Source organism: Equus asinus, chromosome 8, assembly GCF_041296235.1.
Source record: "Equus asinus isolate D_3611 breed Donkey chromosome 8, EquAss-T2T_v2, whole genome shotgun sequence".
NCBI lineage: Eukaryota > Metazoa > Chordata > Mammalia > Perissodactyla > Equidae > Equus > Equus asinus.
This window is the reverse complement of record NC_091797.1, coordinates 75,300,865-75,325,239: the sequence shown is the minus strand read 5'-3', so window position 1 is coordinate 75,325,239 and position 24,375 is coordinate 75,300,865. Positions and strand designations below refer to the sequence as shown.

The window sequence follows — 24,375 nt, the reverse complement described above, 5'->3', positions numbered from 1 at the left end:
TTACCCCTTTTTGTCAATGAGGCAACTCAAGCTTAGAGAGGTTCAGTAACTTGCCTGAAGTCACTTAGCGCGGAGGGAAGTCAAAATCCTAAAGTCAGAGCCTGCACTCCTAGTCACCGAACTATAATAACGCTGGAAAAGCTTTGAGGCTACTGACATCAGAAAAATGAAATTTTCTCCAGGTAGAATTCTGATAACTTGTGCATCTGTCCTGATGCCGGGCAAAAAACCTTTTGTGGGTTCTTCGATAAGATCTGCTTTCAGAGTGCTGAGAGTTAAAAAAACAAAACAAAACAAAAAAACCTTCAAAAAACTGCGAGAATAATCAAAACAATTCAGCGCTGCAATCTTAGCCCGGCAGCCTCACCCCCTTTTTGTCCCTCACCCCCAAAACCCCATAAAAATCAAGTTTATGAAGGCGTTTGTCTGGAAGCCAGTGCCTTAGGTAAGCTCTTGAAGTGCGATCGAATTAACTGTAGGGTGGGGGAACTCCACTTCTTAACCGGGACGCGGACGGCCACTTTTTCGTGAGGCTGCAGATGGAGTGAAGGAACCCCGAGGACGCAAGACCTGTGGGCGGGGCTGGGATGCTGCGCCGGGGCGGGGGCGGGCTCTCTCTGCCGCTGGCCCAATCACGGCGCACCGCTCCTCCTGGCCGCTCGCCGATTGGTTGTTGCCATAGCTCCGGGCGTTCGCTTGACAAGATGGCGGCGGCGCGGCAGCCAGGGCCGCGTTTTGGCGTCTGGGCGGTTCCCGGCTTCTGAGGCACGCGCGGTTTTGTCGCGCCGGCCCCCCGAGGCCCAGGCATGGGCTTGTCGCCGCCGGTCCCTCTGCTTTTGGGGCTCCTCCTGCTGCAGGGCGTCGTGAGGCCTCTCTGGGGGGACCTGGGTATGTATGGCGGGACAGGGACTGCAGGGCCGGGCTGCGGGGATGAGGCCTGGAAGGGGCCAGGCTCGGACTCCTCCGGGAGCTCTGGAAGACGCCGCCAACGAAAGCCACCGCACAGCTCCGGCAGGGGCTCTGCAGCCATTAACCCCTCCCTGTCCCCTTCCTTCCCGCCTAGTTTTCATCCCGTCTGTCATCCGCATGTCCGGCCCTGCGGTCAGCGCGTCCCTGGTCGGAGGCACCGAGGATGTGACCGTGTCCCTGGCCCTGCTGCAGGACGCGGAGGGTAAAGAGTCCGGCCCCGCCTGTGGGAGCGTGGGGTTGGGCCGGGTCCAGGCCGCCCAGGGGAGCCTGGCGAGGGGGCATCCTGGGGGCCCCTGCCGCTGTCCCCTGCAAAGTCGGGATGGGGTGGATGGATGGGGGGGCTGCTCTGGACCAAAGAGCGCCGACGGACAGCTTCGATAAAAGAAAGCTTGAAAGCATAATGGCTTGCATTCATTGAGCTGTCCCCTGTGCTTAAATGCGACTCCTCATTTTCCTAAGAACAGTAATATCTTTTAATCCCATTTGACAAGTGAAGACACTGAAGTTCAGACAGGTTGTCACTTATGCAAAGTCACACAACTCACAAAGGGCGCAGTCCTAGGGTCGGAAAGGGATTCCATCCTAGGGAGCCTGACTCAAGAGCGCACCGCCTTAGCTGCTGCCTTGCGTTCTCCTTTTCTCTCCCGCAGGATTATTGCCAGTTCCTTCTTGTGGAGTGCTGAGCAATGAGACCGGGGACTGGAGTTTGACGGTGACGCCCAGTGTGGTAAGGCTTCTCAGTGGCATCTGTGGAGCCCCACCTTTAGTGTTTCTGCAGTGCTCTCTTGATTGGACAAGATACAGCTTTCTCTGTGCTCGGAACTACCGTGAAACTGTGGGCCATCGGATCCAGTAGGCAGCCATCCAGCCCAGAGGCTCTTACCCTACGGTTAAGGGTCCTTGGATGAGTGTCAAGAAGTCTGTGAACTCTCTGAAATTGTGTGTAAAGTTACGTGTGTGTGCATTTTTCTGATGAGATGGTTGCCAGCTTCCGTCAGATTATCAAATGGTCTGTGACTCAGAAAAACTTCATAAACCGCTGGTCTCACCCAACTCTGAGCTTATGTGTAAGGACGCTCAAGCCCGGAGAGGTTAAATAGCTCCCATTTCATGTTTTATTGAGAGGCTAGTATGTGCAAGGCATCCATTTGGGAGATGAAGGATGAGAAAGACAGACTTTGCTTGCACTGCAGGAATGGGATTTTTTTAATTGACTTTTTTTGTGTGTGTATTTAATCTTCTGCTGGTAGGATGATAAAGAATCTAAAATGGTGCTAGCAAAGTGAATTAATTTATCAGACCTGTGTTTAGCTTTCTCTAAGTATCCAAAAGTTGCGTGTTTTTCTGTTAAATGGAGGATTAGGAACCAGGGCTTGCGTATTGCCATAGGTTTACAGGGTGGAATTGAACAGAATTATGTCACCTTTGTACACAGTTCTCCTTTTGTAGAATGAACGGAGACTGACGTGTGCCTTTATCATGTTTTCCGTAGTGTGTTGTTATAGATGCTGTTTTGCGTCACCGTAAAAAGTACTGCAATGTTTTCCTTTCAGGATTCATTGGAAGTGACAGTGAGGTTGAAGAGGGATCTGCAATGGTGTGCCTCTAATGAGACAGACTCCTTCTCAGAGTCCCCATGTATTGTCCAAACTCTTCTGGTTTCAGCATCTCACAATTCATCCTGTTTAGCACATCTACTCATTCAAGTGGAAATTTACGCCAACTCTTCTCTGGCCCATAATGCGTCAGGCAAGTAAAGTATCTGACTATCAAAACATTCATGTCAAGTGTTATCTGTCTGATTGTAAGTGTATACCGTGCCATTTTGTGTACTTCACTCTTGTCTGTCTTGCCTTCTTAAACTTATTTTCCTTTTGTTTAGTTGTCTTATTTTAAAAGTTTTCACTTTGTCCTATTTTACTTAATTAAGATTTATTTTATCTTGCTCTACTCTTTGGATCTTTGTAAGCCACCTTAAATCCGTTTTGGGAGAAGGTGAAATTTGTTTCTTTGTACTGATTCCTTTAACTCCATCTTAAAACAAAACAAAGCACCCTCTCCCTCCCCCCCCAAACCAAAGGGAAGGGAAAGGTTCATGAATGAGTTTGTAGAAAAACAGCAGATTTTCAGTCGAAGTTTTTGATCTCCAGCTCCCTTTTCCAAAGGCAGTCTGTTAGCTTATGCTTATAGAACCAAGTATTCCTGTCTTTAAAAACAAACACAATAATAACACGATTTGCTATTCTGTATCTTTTTAAAAATAATATAACTTAGAGATTGTTCCATATGAATAGGTTTGCCTCGTTCTTTTTAATAGCTGCATAGTATTCCCTTGTGTGGATATACTGTTGTTTATTTAGCTAGTCTTTTAGTGATTGAATTTAAGCCATTTCTAGCTTTTGATACTGTAACTAGTACTACAGCAGACATCCTTGTGCACATGCATCTTTGGACATGAGAACGTGGTTTTGTATTTTTCTCCCTTTCACATAAGGGCAGTGTTCTTAGAACAAAAGATGGGCTGATGTGGAGGGGTCTCCCATCATGGTGTCACCACCTTGTTCTCTGTTCCAAACTCTGGCATCTCTTGCATTCACAGGCACCTGGGATGAAGGAATAAGCATTTCTCTTAATAACAAAGGTCTGTCACTTTGACATTCCCACACTGTCACTTCCCTTATCACATCCCCTAACTGTGGTCCCCTTGGTTTTGGCAGTTTAGGAGGTTTAGACGAGTTATGATGGTGCCATTCTGTGGGCTACTCTGCCCTTAGTGTATTTGACAGGAAGATCTCGAAGATGTATTGCTAAGAGTGAAAAGCAGATTCCGGTGGATGCATATAGCATGGAATAAGAATCCATATTTATATTTGCATAAAGGAATTCTGGAAGGCTGTCTGAAAGCTAACATGGTGCCACTGGATTGGGGGTGACTGGGAACAGGAAAGGGCTGTGAATGAGGACTTTGACTGTGTGCCTTTTTAAATATCCTTTTGATTTTTTTGAACTGTGTGACTCTATTACCTATTTAAAAGTTTAAAATTTTGTTTTTAGAAGAAAAAATATTTTCTAATGTTTAAAATTCAAAACAAACCAAGAAATATTCCGTGGATGCTTAAAAAATCAACAGGAGGGATTAATGGTAGCTATACCATTCAAAGCAGTGACTTTTTCTTTTAAAAAATATGGTTGACTATATTTAGGTAATGTTTCAGAATGTCTTTGTACAAATAGACTTAGGAAAATTATAGTCTTTGTATATGGTAACTGTGAGATGTCTGCTCTGACCCCATGAAGGTGTGAAAAGTTTTGCACCCAGTCAGACAGAGATCAGAACAAGAAAAAGGATGGAAGGACAGACAGGAGGTATGTGGTCTGCCTAGTAAGAGCGAAGCTAGCAAACAATGGAGGAGTCATATAGATAGATGCACAGTCATCTATCTGTATATCACGTAGTAAAACCCTATCCTGAAATGCCTTGCTTATGCCACACTGGGTTGATTCTCCTGAGGGTCAGACCCTTGTAACATGCTGTGTTACTTGGACCTTCTCTTTGTTGCTGATACCATTGCCATACTAGGGTTTTACTATATTATAGCATAGAATATATAATTAGTTGTTGTTTAGATGCTTCAGCTGTCATGTCACTAAAGTTAATTGTTACGTAGAGTTTAAAGAACTAATCGCTACATAGTTTTTTAACATGTCCTGAGTCCTGGGACAAAAGTAAAATTTGGCAGACTGAAACTTTTATCTGATAAATTATCGCAGAGAAGCTAGAAACATTAGTCTCTGGATTCTGAGTTAGGAGGCTGAAATGTAATGTAACATATTCCTTTTCCAATCAATGTAAAAATTACTCATTTCCCCCACACTTGAACTAGAATCAGGATGTGAAGATTTCAGTTTATAGGGTGGTGGACTTTGAGGTTGAGCACATAACGTAATTAAATATGGTCTTGTGGTCAGATGGGTTCCACATAAGCTGTCTGAAATGTCACCATGGCTTCAGTTTTGTCTGCTGAAAGAGGTAATGAGTTTGAAGAAGTACATGCTTGATATCAGTCTGTGTTATGAAAAGGGTTGTTCAGTGTATTGAAAAATAAAATCAGTGTATTACATTTATCCAACTTGTAAATTTTTTTTTTTTTTTTTTAAAGATTTTATTTTTTTTTTTCCTTTTTCTCCCCAAAGCCCCCCCGGTACATAGTTGTATATTCTTCGTTGTGGGTCCTTCTAGTTGTGGCATGTGGGACGCTGCCTCAGCGTGGTCTGATGAGCAGTGCCATGTCCGCGCCCAGGATTCGAACTAACGAAACACTGGGCCGCCTGCAGCGGAGCGCGCGAACTTAACCACTCGGCCACGGGGCCAGTGCCTCCAACTTGTAAATTTTACCTGCTTGATTACCTTCAAGATCGCCTGTAACTTTTTTGGTTTGATATAACTAGTGCATTTTCTTTTTTTTTTTTAATTTAATTTTATTTTTCCTTTTTCTCCCCAAACCCCCTGGTACATAGTTGTATACTCTTCGTTGTGGGTCCTTCTAGTTGTGGCATGTGGGACGCTGCCTCAGTGTGGTTTGAAGAGCAGTGCCATGTCAGCGCCCGGGATTCGAATCAACGAAACACTGGGCCGCCTGCAGCGGAGCGCGCGAACTTAGCCGCTCAGCCACGGGGCCAGCCCCTGCATTTTCTTGTATTTGGGTTTTTTTGGAGTAGTAGATATAGGCCTCAGGTGTGTCTTATACATAGCTCATTTCAGAGATTCCTTAAGGTGGAATATTTGGTAACGGTGGTTGTAAAACAATGATTCAGCTTTCTTTTGCATGTCACTAATGTGGCAATGCTTTGCAGAGTGTTTCATAGCAAACTTTTCTGTTGTTTGTACTTTTCAGAGAACGTGACTGTTATTCCTAACCAGGTGTATCAGCCCCTTGGTCCTTGTCCCTGTAATTTAACAGCTGGGGCCTGTGATGTTCGCTGCTGCTGTGACCAGGTATGCTCTCTCCAATTATTGGATACAAAAGTTATGGTACCCAGGGGCCGGCCCCGTGGCCAAGTGGTTGGGTTCATGCACTCCACTTCGGCAGCCCAGGGTTTCGACGGTTCGGACCCTGGGAATGGACATGGCACTGCTCATCAGACCACGTTGAGGCGGCATCCCACATGCCACAACTAGAAGGACCCACAGCTAGAATATACAGCTATGAACTGGGGGGATTTGGGGAGAAAAAGCAAAAAAGAGAAAGAAGATTGGCAACAGTTGTTAGCTCAGGTGCCAATCTTTAAAAAAAAAAAAAAATCATGGTACCCAATAGCTTGTGAAGAGCACCAACAGTTCCCCGCCAACAGATTTTTAATAGATGGTCTTTCAAAACTGAAATTGTGTTTTGTATTGCAAATTGTTTTCAAATTGAGTATTTTCTTATCTAGCATTGTCAGTCTAGTTTATGGAAGAAAAAACTGTATTTCTTTGGATAAAGTTATGATTGTGATGATTATACTGAGAGGATGGTTTTAATATCTTATTTAGAAGCCTTTAAGAAAATCTAAAAAGGAAAGAAAATACACTTTTTCAGTGATTTTTAGTAAATTTATAGAGGTGTACAATCATCACAACAATCTAATTTTAGACCATTTTCATCATCCCAGAAAGAAACCGTGTCCCCATTTGCAGTCGTTGCCATTCCTGCGCCCCATCCCCAGGCCGCTGTTAATCTGCTCTCTGTCTCTATGGATTTGCCTGTTCTGGGGATTTCATATCTATGGAGTCGTACAGGATGTGGCCTTTTGTGTCTAGTTTCTTTCACTCAGCATCATGTTTTCAAGGGTCACCCATGTTGTGGCAGGTGTCAGTGCTTCATCCCTTTTCATGGCTGAATCATATTCATTGTATGGATGAATTCATTGTATCACATGTTGCTTATCCATTTCTCAGTTGTTGGACATTTGAGCTGTTTTCACTTTTTGGCTATTATGAGCATTTGTGTACAAGTTTTTGTTTGGGTGTGTTTCCCTTTCTCTTGGGTATATTACCTGGGCGTAGAATTGATCTGTCATATGGTGAGTGTTTGTTTAACCTTTTGAGGAACTGTTTTCCACAGCGGCTGCCCCATTTTACGTTCTCACCAGCAGTGGAGGAGGGTTGAATTTTCCATGTCCTCACCAACAGTTGTCATGATAATCTCTTTGATTGTAGCCATCCTAGGGAGTGTGAAGTGGTATTTCACTGTGATTTTGATTTGTATTTCTCTAGTAACAAATGATGTTGAGCATCTTCTCATGTGCTTATCTGCATATCTTCTTTGAAGAAATGTCTATGTAGACCCTCTGACCGTTTTTTAATTGAGTTGTCTCTTTGTTGTTAAATTGTAAGAGTCTGTTATATGTTCTGGATACTAGTCCCTTATCAGATATGTGATTTGCAAAAAGCTTCTCCCCTTGTGTTGGTTGTCCACCTTCTTGTTGGTGCGTTTTGAAGGACAAAAGTTTTTAAATTTGACGAAGTCCAGGTTATCAACTTTTTCTTTTGTTGCTTGTGCTTTTGGTGTTACATCTAGGAAACTGTTGCCTGATCCCAGGTCAAATACAAAAATAGGAAAAGGCTGAGAGGGAGGACTTTCACTGTGTGCCTTTTTAAATATCCTTTTGATTTTTTTGAACCACGTGACTCTTATTACCTATTTAAAGGTTTAAAATCTTGTCTTTAGAAGAAAAAGTATTTTCTAATGCTTAAAACTCAAACCAAAAAATATTCCGTGGATGCTTAAAAAATCAACAGGAGGGAGTAATGGTAGCTATACCACTCAAAGCAGTGACTTTTTTCTTTTAAAAAATATGCTTGACTATATTTAGGTAATGTTTCAGAATGTCTTTGTACAAATAGTCAGACTTAGGAAAATTACAGTCTTTGTATATGGTAACTGTGAGATGTCTGCTCTGACCCCATGAAGGTGTGAAAAGTTTTGCACCCAGTCAGACAGAGATCAGAACAAGAAAAAGGATGGAAGGACAGACAGGAGGTACGTGGTCTGCTGTACCTTATTTTAGATTTAAGAGGAATGAGATGCAAAAGAGGCACATTTACTGGGACGCAGTCCCTCCCGTTTTTGGATGAGTGCAGGTATGTCATGGTTGGTGTTACTAAACAGAAAAAGAAAGTTTAGGGTCTTCATTTATATTTTAATCCTCATACTAACAATTGTACTTACAGTAATAATTATATTTGATTAAAAAAAAAACATAAATGTGTTTTGTTATCAATAGAAATGTCAAAATGGTGTCCTCTTCCTCTTTCTTCCTGACAGCATTACTGTGCCCTGTTTCTCACTTCCTTTCATGTTTGTTGTATGTGGTGCATACATATACCACACCAACCACTGGCATCGTTTCGGGTTCTGGATCAATCAGTGATGTCTTCAGATAACTTCAACTTAGCACGTTATACGTGATCAGTTTTTAATTTGAATTCCTCTGGTTTAAAAAAATAGATCCCTTTCTTTTCTACCTTCAGTAAACAAGGGGTTCAGGACGCATTTAACTTTTAGCTCTCTCAATCCTTTGTGAAACAAGGAAGACTCGTGAATAAATGAATGCGTGAGTGCAGTAACGTCCTGATACCGTTAATTGGGTCACTTTATAGTAACAGCGAGGGCTTCGGGGATTCTTGTGGAATGTGGACTGTTTCTCTGAGCTGGGGATTTGTACGGTGATGACCGTTACAAAGGGAAATTGACTCTGTCTCAGTCCCTGTTTGGAGTCTAGTCCATATTATCTTTTCTTCTCTTCGTATTGTCTTTTGTGGGCACATCTTATGTCCCCGGTAAAGTTGTGCTTCCTTGGGGGTTTGAAGTTCTTGGCTTGGAGACTCCTAGGGAACTGACTAAAGAAATTCCGGCACGATTTTACTTTCTGTGGGCACAAAGCGCTTTCAGACTAGAAGGAGGTGGTGCTTGTTTCTTGCGTCCTCAGTGGCGTCCTGCTGGCCTCAAAGAGTTGGATTTCCTCGGCTTGCCAGGAGGTCTGGTGGCGGGCACAATGGAAGCTTTTGTCTTCTCACTGCTCCTTCACGTTTTCTTTCAAGGAATGCTCATCCACTTTGACAGATCTGTTCCGAGAGGCCTGTTTCACCGGCGTCTTTGGAGGAGACGTGAACCCTGCCTTTGATCGGCTCTGCTCGGCTCCGCCTGCGCCCGGAGTCCCGGACTGGTCCCCGCTGCTGTGTGTGCAGTCCCCCCTTGCCAACTCGCCCTTCCTGGGCTACTTCCACCGCGGTTCTGCGTGAGTGCCCGGCGGGCCTGCGAGGCCTAGAGCGTGGGTCACGTTTTTCTCAGGACCTCTCGGAGGCGCCATGCGTAGTCAATTCTAGGTTCAATTCTAGATTTCAGTCAGTAAAAAGTTTGTTTTGTGTTAGGTATTCGAAAGAGTTGGGCCTCCCTGAAATTGAATCTATTGGTACTGCCAACGGTTACTAGCGATCACTGGGTTGGGGGACGTGTGGTGGGCTCCCGGGGACCTTGGCTTTCTGAGTGTAACCTTTCTGTATGGTTGGAATCTTAGAACTTTATTATTATTACTGAAGTAAAATTCATGTAACATAAAATTAACCATTTACATGTGAAAGTGTACAGTTCAGTGGCGTTTGGCACAAATATTATTTTCGTAATTAAAAAAGTAAAGAAAGAAATTTAGAAGAATTATCTTTAGTGGGAACAGCTGAAAGTGACAGTGAAAATCTTTATTGATTTACAGCTCCTCTAGACAACGCACTTCCGTTGATGTGTATTTGCATACGGATGTGAAAGACGTTTCAGACTTTGGTTACAAACAAGGAGATCCAATTATGACTGTAGATAAGGCATATTTTACTATTCCGCAGGTAATAATTTCAATGTTAATATGTTAGAGCCATTTCTTATTTTTCCCATCCTATTGTTAATTTAATTCATATTGCTCTTAAAAATCTCTTCCTAAGTTACTTATTTTTCTCCTATGGGCTTTTCAGGCACTCAACTATTTATGGTCTCTGCGTTTTTTTTTTTAATCGTCACTCTTGATCAGTCTTTGCCAAATCTCAGAGTGAACTTACTAAATAAAACCAAAAGACACTCTGTAAATTTCCATGGAAGTACTATCATTCCTCATTTCTGTTTGTTTAATAGCCAGTTTCTGGTAAGCTATAAGGGTATAATTTAATGTCATATTCCAGGATTCAGAAAATATTTTAAAACTAATTTTGTGTGAAATCTTTTTTTTTTAAGTTCAAAATTATGAGGAAAAAATATCTGTGGGAAGAAAACGTGGGAGTCTAAACCATTTCTCTTTACTAGTCGTTTGACTCCACTTCCAACAGTTTTAGCAAAAGTTCCGTTATAGTAAAGGAGAGAAATAAAGTTGAATATAATCATGTTTCTGCAAAGTAAGTGGAGCAGGACAGGTGATTTTCTTTGTTTTCATTAAATAATACTGTTGTACTCCTCAACCAGTGGCTTCAGACTTTGATTAGCAAATTAACGACATTTTTCTAAAGTTGGTCAGGTATTCAATGAACTGGCCATTGTTGAAACGAACCCAGCGATAGGAGCAGGCAGCAGAAAGGACACTCTGACGAGACGCTGATCTGTATTTTCTGATTAGAACAGAGGTCATAAATCTGCTGGGGTGTTCCCTTGCCCTCAGGTGTCCCTGGCTGGGCAGTGTCTGCACAGTGCCCCGGTGGCATTCCTTCAGAATTTTGACGTTCGTTGCGCTACTCATTTGGAAGTATACCAAGAACGAGATGATATCGTCAATGTGAAGATAAAGAATGGTGCTATAGGAGGTACGTTACGTTGGTTTGAAAAAAGAACACAGACCTGAGTGGTTAGATAAACTATGATCTCATGAGAATGTAAATGACTTCTACTGGATCGGGTTAAAATCACATTTCAACTGCCAATTGAGGGAGGTGTTTTCTTTGGAAAAAATTCAGTTCCATAAGACAGCATATTGCATACTAGTTCATTTTGAAAAATTGAGGTAAAATTCGCAGAGCATAAAATTAACCATTTTAAAGTGTATAGTTCAGTGGCGTTTAGTGCATGCACAGTGTTGTGCAACCTCTATGTTGTGTCACCTCTGTCTAGGTCTAAAACATTTTCATCACCCCAGAAGGAAACCCCACACCCATTAAGCAGTGTTCCCCCTTCTCCTCTTGCCCTGACCCCTCGCAACCACTAATCTACTTTCCATCTCTATGGATTTGCCTATTCGGGATATGTCACATAAAAGGAACCATGCAGCATGTGGCCTTGTGTGTCTGGCCCTTTCACTCAGCATCATGTTTTTGAGATTCATCCATGTTGTAGCGTGCACCAGAACTTCATTCCTTCTTATGACTGGATAACATTCCATCGCATGCATGTACCGCATTTTGTAATCCATTCATCCTTTGATGGACGTTTGGGTTTCCAGCTTTTGGCTGTTGTGATAGTGCTGCTGTGAACACTCGTGTACAAGTGTCTATGCAGCCGTATGTTTTCATTTCTCTTGGGTGTATACCTAGCAGTGGAATTGCTGAGTCATATGGTAATGTAACTTCTTGAGGAACCACCAGACCGTTTGCTAAAGTCACTGCACCATTTTGCATCCCCACAGCTGTGTACTGCATGTTCGTTCTTATGGGAATGATTCTGCACATTATTATCACTCACTTGATTCTCCTCGTCAGTTATAATTAGATGCCAAGAATAGTGGGATTTCCATTTGATGGTGTTTGGGGAGCGGGAGAGAGTTTTGTAGTTGGCACACAGGGCAGGCACAGTTACTGTATTTGCTTGATAAGCTTTCATTTGTGTAAGTAAATGTGATCATGTTAGGCCATGTAGTCCTGTGGAAGTTAATTTATGTATCTTTTTAGGCATCGTTACACCAAAAGTAATCTATGAGGAAGCAACTGACCTAGACAAATTCATCACCAGTACAGGTATTTTAATGTTACACTTGTATATCTTTTCTACAGAAATATGTATGTCATTTCTTACAAGTAATATATAGTCCTAGAGTAAGATACACTTTTATGAAGAATTTAAGGAGGTTCACAACAATTAGCAAGATCTCCCACCAGTATTTTTCTCTTCTTTTTGCTGAGGAAGATTCACCTTGAGCTAACATCTGTGCCAATCTTCCTCTTTTGTATGTGGGATACCACCACAGCATGGTTTTTTTTTTTGAGGAAGATTAGCCCTCAGCTAACATCTGCTGCCAATCCTCCTCTTTTTGCTAAGGAAGACTGGCCCTGAGCTGTCAGTCTCATGCGACTGGCCCCCATTTTGTTTGTTTTTTGTTCTGTGTTGCCTTGCTTCAGAGTGATGTCTGTGACCTTGACCCAGTTCCTTCACAGTCCTGGGTTCTGTGGGTCCAGGGTCCCTTCTAACTCTCAGGGTCTGTGAACCTTTTCTTAAGTGTTTTTCAGATAGTTAAGAATTCTTTAGGACCCAGCATTTTCACTTCTTGCTTTCTTTTGTTTTTTGATAATTAAACTTTGCAGTTGTGATGCAGCCAAATAAGTTATGCAGAGTTTGCCTGACATTACCGGGACTTTTTTTTTTTTGAGGAAGATTAGCCCTGGGCTAACATCTGCCCCCAATCCTCCTCCTTTTTCGCTGAGGAAGACTGGCCCTGAGCTAATATCCCTGCCCATCTTCCTCTAGTTTATACCTGGGACGCCTGCCACAGCATGGCTTGACAAGTGGTGCGTACGTAGGTCCGTACCCGAGATCCAAACCGGCGAACCCATGGCCACTGAAACGAAACATGTGAACTTAACTGCTGTGCCACTGGGCCCACCCCAGGACTTTTGTTTTTAGTGAAAGATACTATTTGTGTTTCTTTTCAATGTGTTGCAATTCTCAAATCTATTCATTACTTCATCAAATATTAGTAGAGTGCCCACAGTATAGTAGTGAACTTGACAGCAGGCCTCTGCTCTAAAGGAGCTGACTTTCTGTGGTCTTTCAGTTTAAGGAACGTTCTAACAAGCATGTGCTCCATATTGAGCTGTGGGCCAGGTGCCAGGGATACAGGAAAAAAAAGAGAGGAACAGACCTCACTCAATATTGTGATGGTGCAGAGGAGGCAGCTAGTGCTGACTCTGTGGGACCAATGACAGACTGGAGCCCGAAGAGGGCCTTTAATTTATGAAAGTATTCTTTTATTTGCAGAAACACTTTTAAGCAATGGATCAGCCCCCAGAAACGTGAATGTGGAAGAACATTATCTTTTCAGATGGAATAATAACACCATCACTGAAATAAATGTCAAAATTCTTAGGGCAGAAATTAATGCCCACCACAAAGGTAACTTTGTTGAGGGCGATGAGAATGCTTTCGGTTTAAAGTATTTTTTTCTTTCTTCAAAATTCTCACAGGTGTAACACATTCTACTAAGTCAGACTTATTTCTTGTTTGATCTGTGATTTAATAAAAAAGACTGTATGTTTTTTGGTATGTCAAAATGCATTTATAAGGTAAAGAAAATAACACTGTAGGAGATAGTTTTTTTTCCTAGTGAAATGGTTCACATTATCTTTTTATTTTGTTTTATTTCTAGGAATCATATCACAGAGATTTACGGTAAAATTTTTAAGCTATAACAGTGGTAATGAAAAGGAATCATCTGGTAATCCAGGTAAGATAGTATATGTTGTGGGGGCCGGCCCCGTGGCCGAGTGGTTAAGTTCGTGCGCTCTGCTTCGGCAGCCCAGGGTTTCGCTGGTTCAGATCCTGGGCGTGGACATGGCACTGCTCGTCAGGCCATGCTGAGGTGGCGTGCCACATGCCACAACTAGAAGGACCAACAACTGAAAATACACAACTGTGTACTGGGGGGCTTTGGGAGAAAAAGGAAAAATAAAATCTTTAAAAAAAAAAAAGTATATGTCGATCACTGATCTTACAAATGTATTTTAGTTCAACACTCCTATACTATAATGAGGATTATAAGTAACTCTCTCCAATTTTAGTTTGTGACTCTGACGTTTCTCTTTATTTCTCTTCTGTGACACTGTATTCTTTTTCTGATAACAACTTGATTTTTTTACATAAAGTGTCATAGATAGCAACAAGTTGCTGTAAATGCAAAATGTTCTTTCTCTTTAGCTACTGGTCTTTTGGAAAATAGATAATGCATTTAAAGCCTTGGTAAAATTAACTTTTAAGATCTAATAAGCTGCAGTTGATGAGTTCCTAAGCTGGGATCTGTGGAGTGACTTCACGGGGACAGTGAATTCCCTGTCATGTTGTGCGTTTGGTGTTTTTGTGCAAATACGTCACCACCTGATTGGGTCTGTGTTTGTCTCTTTCTTCACTGCTGCCTCCTCAGGGCCTGAGATAGTATGTAGAAGTGTGCTGTCCAGTCTGCTGGCGGCCCGCCACGCGCAGCTGCTGGCCAGTGTCATATGTGGAAACGATAATATTTTGGATATATTGGGTTGAAAAAAATATATTATTCAAATTAATTTTATCTATTTTTCTCTTTTAATGGGGCTACTAGGAAAACATTTTAATTTCTAAAAAATTCTAAAAATATGTTATAATACTTAAATCACATATGTGGTTTGCATTATATCTCTATTGGGCAGCACTGGCTTAGACCATAGCAGGTGTTCAGTAAATATTTGTTGGATAAATTATCATTGTTTTGTGAAAAAAATGTTCCCTTCTTTTTACTATTTTTAATCAGGCAGACATACCCATGACGGGACAACTTTTTTTACTTTTAACTAACTTTTTATTTTGCATGATCTTCAATATTTATATATACTAATTTAATAATACATGATCCATTATCTATATATAGTTTTTTTCTTTTAAATTGGATTTTAGTGTATTTATTAATGTGGAGTTTGGAGGTTTATTGTTGGCTTTAAAAGCAGGCTCCTGGAATTTAAAGATTTTCATTTCACTGTCTTAATTTCACAGGATTCTGAGAAACACCATCAGAATATATGAAAAATGTTGAAGCTCTTGTCAAAAAAGAGTAAACTGATTAAGAGCCAGAACTGATCAGTCAGTGAAACAGCTTGTGTATACACAGCCACTCTCTCTAGCACTTTCCGAGGCAGGACAGGGTTTTAGGCCCTCTCCTCAAGGCATTAACTCTCTTAGTTGGAAAGACCACCAAGTCACAGGAAACAAGAGTGAGCAATCCAAGGTACTTAATAAGTGAGTGCTGGACTTATGGACAGGTCCTCTGGAACGTCAGAGGAGTAGAATGTTGACCATTCACCCAAACTCTGTCATTAACTAAAGAACTGGGTTGAGTGTCTAGTCCGTGCCAGGTTCTGGTCTCAGTGCTGGAGGAAAAGCAATGAGCAAGACCAAATTCTGCCTTTGGTGAGTTTCCGTTCAGGGCTGCCTGGAGGAGCTCATGCCTTGGAGAGCAGGTAGTCCGTGCTGGGAGCAGGACTGGGTAACCTGGGGGAGTCCAAGGAAGCAGAAGTGAGCATGCAGTGCGCATGGGCAGGGGTCCGGCCAGCGGCGGGGGCGAGGCTGCTGGTTCAGAATGGTTGGAAACAGAAATACCAGGCTTGAAGCTTGGTTGCATCTTGGTTTGTAAAAACAGCTCTAAAACACATTTGTGGGGACTTAGAGGAAATATGAGTATGAGCTGGGTATGATGTGATTATAAGGAATTATTATTAATTTTCTTAGGAGAAATATTGGTATCATGGCTACGTAGGGGAATAGTCTTAATTTTGGGAGATGTATGATGGAGCTCCTAGAGGTGAAATGTTGTGATGTCTACAACTTATTTTCAAATGGTCCTGCAAAAAAAATTATGCATATGCTTATACAATATAGATAAGACAAATATGGCTAAATATTAACAGTTGTTGAGTTTAGGTGGTGGCTGTACTGGTGCTCATGGTATTACTCTCAACTTGTCTGACTATGTGAACATTTTCGTAATGAAAAGGTGGAAACAGTAAGTTGGATAATAGGAGACAGATGGGAACAGGACCTAAACCAGACCTTGAGCTTGAATTGATCTACTAGAGAACGGTCCTATTGAAAGGTCACTTTGGTTAGGTCTCCTTTACAAGCTTCTGTGGTAAGTGGTATTCATTCAGCGAGGATTCATTCACCAGCCTGCTCAGCGGCTTATTGTCCTCCAGTGTGAGATATCCGAGAGTGATTCCTGCCTGCTTTTGACTTTTCAGATTTTATTTTTAAAATTTATTTAAAAAATCACACGAATATCTTTGTTAAAAAACAAAACAAAACACAGGTGATCTCTTTCTCTACAGAGTATTTTGAAAAAGCTCTGCCTGTGTATTTTCTGTCATTGTGTATTTCTCTTTTGTATTATTTGATGAGATAGCACTTGCTATGCCAGAACAACTTGAGAAGGAAAGATGCTAATTCTCCTTTGTTGTGTTGTCTAGGTTACCAACTTAGCAAGCCCATTCGAGCTCTGAATACCAACAGGATGAATAATGTTACGACTTTACACCTTTGGCAATCAGGTAATCTGGTTTGGTACTATGATTAGCTCTCTGGTAAACTAGAATTGGAAGTACTACCATATTTTGAATCTAATTAAGTAATCAATTACTTTAAGCTCAGTTGGTTTATTTAGCCGAAAGGTGGTTGTTTTTCATGCTTCTACAGCTTTTTGTTTTTTTTTGGTAAAAAATGTTAACATTGCATCTGAAGTGCTGGTTGTTAGTAAGAGAGATTTCAATATGGGAGTGGCTTGAGAGTCCGTTGTTACCGTTGTCCATAGCCCAAGATGGTGCTCATTGGAGACATGAGACCAGCTGTCTTCCCAACTGTGGAAAATCTTTGCCTCTGTGGTAATTATCCACATCTGCAAGAAGCATTAAATTTCGCATTCAGAATAAACCGTTGATCCCTGTCCAGGTATTCTGACGCAGAAAGGCACCTTCGTTCGGCTTTGAATGGATTAGAGTAACAATGACCTCAGTTCTCGAAAACTGGAAACTTTATTTCTACTTATTATTTTCTCTTTGATTTTCAAGAAAAGCTTTGAAATAAGTCTTTGCTTTTATTTTGCAACAATAGTAAGAGGATAATCTTTTTCTTTTGTAGCTGGAAGGGGTTTGTGTACATCGGCAACGTTCAAACCCATTTTATTTGGAGAAAATGCATTATCTGGGTGCCTTTTAGAAGTTGGGCTTCATGAAAACTGTACTCAGCTCAGGTGAGTGTTTCATCGATGAGTTCATCCGCCTTTTGAGTGGTTTGATTAAAACTCATTCACCACGTGAATGCTAAAGGCAACGTGAATGTGAAAAATTAGAGTCTGAATAAAAACTTGTGTGAAAGTGATAGTGAATAATGCATAACTACAACTTCCAATACAATTAGAGTTGATTCAAACATCAATATAAGGGAAATAGACCTCTTTCTTGGGAGTAAAGCCTTTTCATCCATATTTATGCGGTTTCTCTGCTGAAGTTTGTTCAGATCATTGGCACCTAATGCTCTAGAAGCTATAAGAAGGGCTGGAGCCGGGTGTCATTGGTGTGATTGACATGTGAAGAACACTGAAGCCCTGTTACATGTGTATAAAGAATTTTCCTCTTAATGGTCGGGTGCCGTTTGAAAAGTGTGTTTATGGATATGCATATATATATATATATATATATATATATATTTTAATTGAGGTGAAATTCACATAACATAATCATGTTAAAGTGAACAGTTCAGGGGTGTTTAGTATATTCATAATGTTGTGCAGTGTTCCTTTTTCATCTCTGCAAAAGGAAACCGTACCCATTAAGCAGTCCTCATTCCTCCCTCCCCCTAATTTTTAATTTTTTTGAGGAACCACCATATTGTTTTCCACAGTGACTGCACCATTTTACATTCCTAACAGCAATGTTAAAGGGTTCCATTTTCTCCACATCCTTGACAACACTTGTTATTCTCCATTTTTTTTTTTTTAAGATTTTATTTTTTCCCTTTTCTCCCCAAAGCCCCCCAGTACATAGTTGTATATTCTTTGTTGTGGGTCCTTCTAGTTGTGGCACGTGGGACGCTGCCTCAGCGTGGTTTGATGAGCAGTGTCATGTCCGCGCCCAGGATTCGAAACAACGAAACACTGGGCTGCCTGCAGCAGAGTGCACGAACTTAACTGCTTGGCCACAGGGCCAGCCCCTTATTCTCCATTTTTTGATAAAAGCCATTCCAGTAGATGTGAAGTAGTATCTCATTGTGGTTTTGATCACGTGCGTTCTTGCACCCATTTCATCTGTAACATATCCCAAGCGGTGTAGTTCTTTGAGGAGCAAAGGAAAAGATGGGAGAGACATTTAGAAGGGAAGAAAAACTGTGGGTATTAGTTACCCGCAGTGGCTCCTGACTGCAGGGTACAAGGCCTGAGTTCACAGTTAGAGTGTCTCCCCTGCACTTCCTAAGATTTGTACCCTCTGATGACATTACTGGGAAGGAGAGATACTAAGTTCCAATTCTTAATCTTCACTTAATTTTATGGCTGAAGATTCTAAACATAGAAGGCTAAATATTTAGGCTCCTTTCACTGTTGGATCTCTCTGGCCCATGAATTTATCCTGGTAACTTGACATGGGATCTACCCACCTCCCAAGTTTTGTGACACTCAGTGGAGCCTGTGAACATAAGTTGCTACCACTTTAAGTCCAGAGTGGAAGATTGCTTCTCTGCGTCTTCCCCTGGCTGCTGAGGTCCATCCTGGGGAGGCCAGCAAAGAAAAGTACGTCTCCCAGCCAGTTTTTAATGCCTGTTCCTCTGGCAGTTTTTTATTTAAGCACCAGCAAGCACAACCTGGACACTTCCTGAAAAGAACTTCAGGACAAGACCTGCTGGCTGTGCATTGAGAAATGCCTTACTCTCTTGCAGAGAGAATGCTGTTGAACTGCTTGGTTCATTAATACAAGCAACTCATGTTGCAACGAGAGGCAACTCGGATTACAGGGATCTTGGTGATGGCTGGCTCGAAATAATCCGTAAGTCAAAGATGCATATGTGTGAAATGTGTAACTTGGTTGTTATGACTACATAGTGCCAGCTGTGGCGTTAGTGTCCTACCCGACAGGCCGTCTTTCTTTGTCGTGGCCCAACTGACGTTTGTTTAGAGATTAACTCTCCAGACAGGAGGCTCTTCACATCTTTTCATGATGCCTTTTTTGTTTTTGTTTTTTTTTAAAGGTATGCTTTTTTTGGTGAGTAAGATTGGCCCTGAGCTAACATCTGTTGCCAATCTTCCTCTTTTTTTCTTTTCCTCCCCAAAGCCCCAGCACATAGTTGTATATCCTAGTTGTAAGTTACTCTAGCTCCTCTATGTGGGACGCTGCCACAGCATGTATTGATGAGTGGTGCTAGGTCCACACCCAGGATCTGAACCGGGGAACCCTGGGCCACTGAAGTGGAACATGCAAACTTAACCACTCCACCACAAGGCCAGCCCCCCTTTTTTGTTTTTTAAGAGGAAATACACATGAAGTTCAAATTGCCTTATTGTTTTACGAGCTAATCAGTCTTTGTAAAAGGAAGTCCAAGTGAGGTTTGAAGATTTTCAGTGCATTTCAGTTTGCATTGCTGTTTTTGATTGCCAGGAATATGGGCAGTTGACAACTGACTTTGTAATTTATAAAAGCAATTTTGTTAACTTAAAAGAAAGTAAAGTGATAGAAAACATTATGCTAAATGAGAGAAGCCAGACATGAACAACCACGTATTGTATGATTCTTTTCTTTGCAATAGCCCAAACAGGCAAATCCACAGGCAGACAGCAGATGAGTGGTTGCTGAGGCTGGGCGGCTGGAAGGAAATGGGGGGTGACCGCTAGTGAGTACAGGTTTTCTTTTTGGGGCAATGAAAATGTTCTAAAATTGAATCTGGTGATGGTTGTACAACTCTGTGAATATACTAAAAACCATTGCATTGTACACTTAAATGGGTGAATTGTATGGAATGCGAACTGTATCTCGACAAAGCTGTTAAAAAAAGAAAGGAGCTAAGGTACAGCAGATCTAACAATAGCAGGGATCGCGGAGGCCAGATAAAAAGACCTGACAGGCAGTGCCTTTGGTCAGAGGCATTTGCAGAGCTGGGTTAGCAGGGGGTCGTGTGCGAGGAGCAGGAGACACACCACATGTGGGGCGTGGAGTAGAGGTGAGCTGGAGTTAGCTTGCCACAACAGGCCCCATTTCACCTCCTAATCAAAAATTTCATTTTGGTCATTGAGCTCCAGCTCGCTCCGGTTGTCAGTGGAGAAGCCTAAGGTCACAGTGAGTTATGGCAGAGCTAGAAGGAAAACCTGGGGTTCCAGCCTCTTTCCTCTCTTTCCTCTCTTCTCTGGGAAGTCAGATAACATCTTTCCAATTTCTTGGGGAGTCTTGAGTGTGTAAATGTATTGAATAGAAGGAAAGCTGCTTCTGTTGCTCTAACTAGTGGAATTACCTTTTGGGGCCAGAGAGGGCTGACTGTAGTTATCTGTCCTCCTAAGTCCCCTCCTGTCCCTGCAGATGCTGCTGTGCCCTCACCTCTGCCTGGCTGGTAGGATCCTGCCCTCACCCTCCCATGCCCTCTGAGATCTTTCAGCTCAGCCGCTGGAATTCAAAGGACCATCCAGACACATGCCTGCACTCTCCCCACCCTTGTGGTCGGGATCACATAATATGTCTGTGGACCACTCTCTGCCTTGGGCAGGGCGTCCTGGTGGCCACGGGGCTCTCAGTCTGCAATTTGCCGATTCAGCCCCTGCTCAAGTCACTAGGCCCAGAGTTAGATCCTCATTTGGAAAGAGAACCCAGAGGTCGGGGCTTGTCAACCCTGGGCTTTGCCATCTAGGCCTGCTAGATGGGCTGTGGGATGCCTGAGGGATGGAGGGAAGGAATCAGTAAGCACCTGAGAAGTAAGAAGTATGGGAAATTTCAAGATAGAACTGAAGTTGGTTCGGTGAGGAATCAGGTGGTGGCGTTTTGTTGCCTTCACAGTGGCAGCAGTTAGCTTCTATTGATCACAGTCAACGCTGATCCTGGTTAATAAACACAAGAGGGGTGATGCTGGACACATGCATCAAGGAGGAGGAAATTGGACATCATAAAGAAAAGCAGTCTCACTGACCTTCATGAGCCCTGAAGAGACAAAGAAACCCCCTCCAGAGCCACCACAGAACCCGCCGTCCACCTCCTGTAACTGGCCTTGCTGTTTCTTCCCCTAAGTGCCAGTTTTCAAGATGAATGAAAATTAATTTCTTATTCAGTTTTATTCTCTTCCATTTGCATTACTGCTATGGCGCCACATCAGGAAATTGCCTTTTAACTATTTAATCCGTAGTAACTGAAGTTGGGAGTACGGATTTAAATGTCTTAGACAGCTTTTACCAGAACAGGGACTGCATGGCATATGTCTAATGGCATTTCACTGCAATCGTGTGGTTTTTCTGTTAAAACTCTGGGTGGATTTCAGTGAGGAGCTTGGGAACTGAATCATGATTTCTGGTTTTATTACGTGAGTCAGGGATTTTAAAGTTCCGACTGACATTTAAAATACAGGGAAACCTTTTGAACACAAGGAGGTGACAGCACGGTTATGGAGTGACGAGGAAGGAGAGCCTGTTGGGGACGAAACTCGTTAATGTGATTCCTATCGAATAATATTTCCCTTTCGTTTTGCATCATGGCATTGTAGGAAAACTGTTACTAAGTTATTCATCCCAAAATGCACAACTTAACATTTCTCTAGGTGCAGACGCCCCTGATACAGGTGCAGACCCATCTGTTAGCAGCACGAATGGCTTCTGCCCGGATATTCCTGCTCAGCTGAGTATCCGCATCCTCATCTCGGATGCTGGTGCAGTGGAAGGGATTACTCAGCAGGAGATACTTGGCGTGGAGACAAGGTATGATCACGTCTTGCATTAGTGTAGTTTAGAGAGAGGCCGTAAAGTTGAGGGCACTCCAAAGAATAGGAACACGCTAATTTAGAAGTTGATTGTTTGTTTATAAATTGCAATGATTAGCAATACAATTATATGTATAAATGGAATATATATAAACTATGTTTATAATGGAAGCTTGTTTTCACTCACAAGTATTTATAAAACTATGTTTAAGGGATTGTACAAGGTATTTTAGGGGCTACAAAGATGCATAGGGTCTGCTTAGTGCTAAGCATATTTTAAAATCCATGAATACACTTGGCATTCTGATCAGGGAATATAAATCCCAGTGTATATTGTTGCTGTGTCAGTTACCTGATGTTCTTAACAGGCTGTAAGTGAATGGTGGCTATGTTGCCTGCATCATCGTTTCCTTCCAGGTTCTCCTCAGTGAGCTGGCAGTTCCAGTGCGGGCTTACTTGTGAGGAGAGGCCCGACCTTGCCCCTCTCAGTGCCTCCGTCCAGTTTATTAAGATCCCGGCACAGTTACCCCATCCACTGACAAGGTAATCCCGTTGCTGACCTTGCTGGCAGTATGAGAAGGCAGAAAAATACATATTCGAAAATAAGAAGTTTATTTCTTTAATTAAGTTTTAATGCGTCTCACCCAGAGCACGCTTTGTTGTAGCTATTATAATCTTTTCAAATGTTTTGTAGATTCCAGATCAATTTTACAGAGTATGACTGTAACAGAAATGAGGTGTGTTGGCCGCAGCTTCTATATCCGGTGACCCAGTACTATCAAGGTAGAGTAAAGCAGATTTCTGGAGTGGTTATCAGTACATTATGTCAGTTAAAAATTTTTTTTAAATGCGCCAGTGTCACAGAAAACTTAAAACATATAGAAAGTTTTAAAAAGAAAAATTTACCGATAATGTTCCCAGTTAGAAATGATCACGATTAATGTTTTGGCTTATTTCTTCCTAAATAATTACCAAAAAAGTTAAGCATGGTGCTTAATTTGATTCATTGTGTTGCAGGGGAGCCTTGCTCTCAGTGTGTTGCCAAGGGCTTACTGTTGGTTTCCTTCTTCATATTGGCTGTGTTCCTCAGTGACCCCTGGACCAGAATGTGCAAAGCTTGGAGTTAACTATCACCTGACTTCTTACAGATCATGGACTTTCACTTCAGTGATTTGTTGTACTCCTCTGTGCCTCTCTGTAAAATTTTAATAAATGAAATGTTTTATTTTTGTAGAACATTTTTATCAGGTGCTTTGCAGATTTAATTCACGTATGTAGCTATCCAGCGTGCAAAGCAATGCGGCATGGGCGTTCTCATCGCCAGACTAGCCTGAACAAGATGCATGAGAGGCTCAGCTGTGCAAATAAATGTTATTGGAAGCTTTAGTTTACCGCAGGTTACTGACGTCATAGGAGTTTTGGTCTAGATATGTTATTTGTACCTTAGAGAGTCAATCTTCAATTTTTTATGTATTTCTGTTGAATTGATTAATTTCCACTATTCCAAAGAAAAGATTAAAAATCCATAAAGCCTTAAAAAATGTATGTAGTACAAAAGCACAAAGTAAATTGGTGAGGAAAGATGTGGAAAGTCAAACGGCACCAGGAGTGAATGTAAGCCCGTGAAAATATGTGCCAAGGATCTTGCATTTAGCAAAGGCAGACCCCTAATTTAGTCTTCAGTTTACAAAAAACGAAATGTGATTAGCTACGGGAATCATAGGGTCCATGGATTAAAAATAAGCTGGTTTTCAACGAAAGACAGTTTTTCCTAGTTGAGTCTTGAGAGAAATTCCTCTTGTGGCCCCTTACGAGGGGTCGGCATGATGCATGGGGCATTGGGAGGGGAAATGGCTGTCGTCAGCCACAGCCCTACCTTGGCCACAGCAAAGCTCCTGTGAGGTTTTTTTTTGTGGGCCAGATACATTTACTCACTGTTTCAGATGGACTTTGTGCACTCTCGATAAACCTAAGTGTGAAAAGTGCTTCTCTTTCCTTTCTCACTTTTTGACTGGCTTCCTAGTGCCTCCTGATGTCCCAGCAGTACGTAAAGTGTGTCGTTGCATCTTCGCTCACAGCTCCTGCCCGAGGGAATCTCAAATCTTCCTTCCAGTCTACATCTATAAATCGAGTTCTATTTTTTCCTAATTCATATTAAACATGTAACTAATGACAGAAAAAATTTCCCCTTGGGGCTGGCCCCGTGACCGAGTGGTTAAGTTCGTGTGCTCCACTTCGAGGGCCCAGGGTTTCTCAGGTTCGAATCCTGGGCGCCGATATGGCACAGCTCATCAGGCCACACTGAGGCGGCGTCCCACATGCCACAACTGGAAGGACCCACAACTAAAAATATACAACTACATGCCCGGGGAGGGTGGTGTCTGGGGAGAAAAAGGAAAAATAAAATATTAAAAAAAAAATTTCCTCTCAAGTACCATTATCGTATTACTTTGGGGAAACACTGTATTCCTCGCCTGCTGCTCTCTTTCTTTGGTTTGGTTCTCTGTGGGCTGAA

At 42.1% G+C, this 24,375-nt stretch overlaps 1 protein-coding gene across 3 annotated transcripts; it reads left to right on the top strand.

Moving 5' to 3' along the window:
• Positions 1-675: 675 nt before the first annotated feature.
• TCTN2 (tectonic family member 2) lies at positions 676-23,409 on the top strand. 3 transcript variants are annotated; one of them, XM_044776021.2, is made up of 19 exons: positions 676-888; positions 1,064-1,171; positions 1,620-1,696; positions 2,523-2,718; positions 4,267-4,335; positions 5,865-5,965; positions 9,053-9,249; positions 9,721-9,847; positions 10,648-10,789; positions 11,867-11,932; positions 13,170-13,304; positions 13,558-13,635; positions 16,394-16,474; positions 17,061-17,172; positions 18,852-18,958; positions 21,702-21,858; positions 22,278-22,403; positions 22,555-22,643; positions 22,878-23,409. In XM_044776021.2, exons 1-19 carry the CDS (start codon positions 807-809, stop codon positions 22,985-22,987), a joined length of 2,160 nt encoding a protein of 719 aa, XP_044631956.2. In that variant the 5' UTR covers positions 676-806; the 3' UTR covers positions 22,988-23,409. The 3 variants fall into 3 exon arrangements, with proteins under 3 accessions (XP_044631956.2, XP_014714301.3, XP_070372005.1); XM_070515904.1 differs by having other exon boundaries at positions 682-888; positions 2,523-2,719; positions 4,277-4,335; XM_014858815.3 differs by lacking the exon at positions 4,267-4,335.
• Positions 23,410-24,375: the final 966 nt, after the last annotated feature.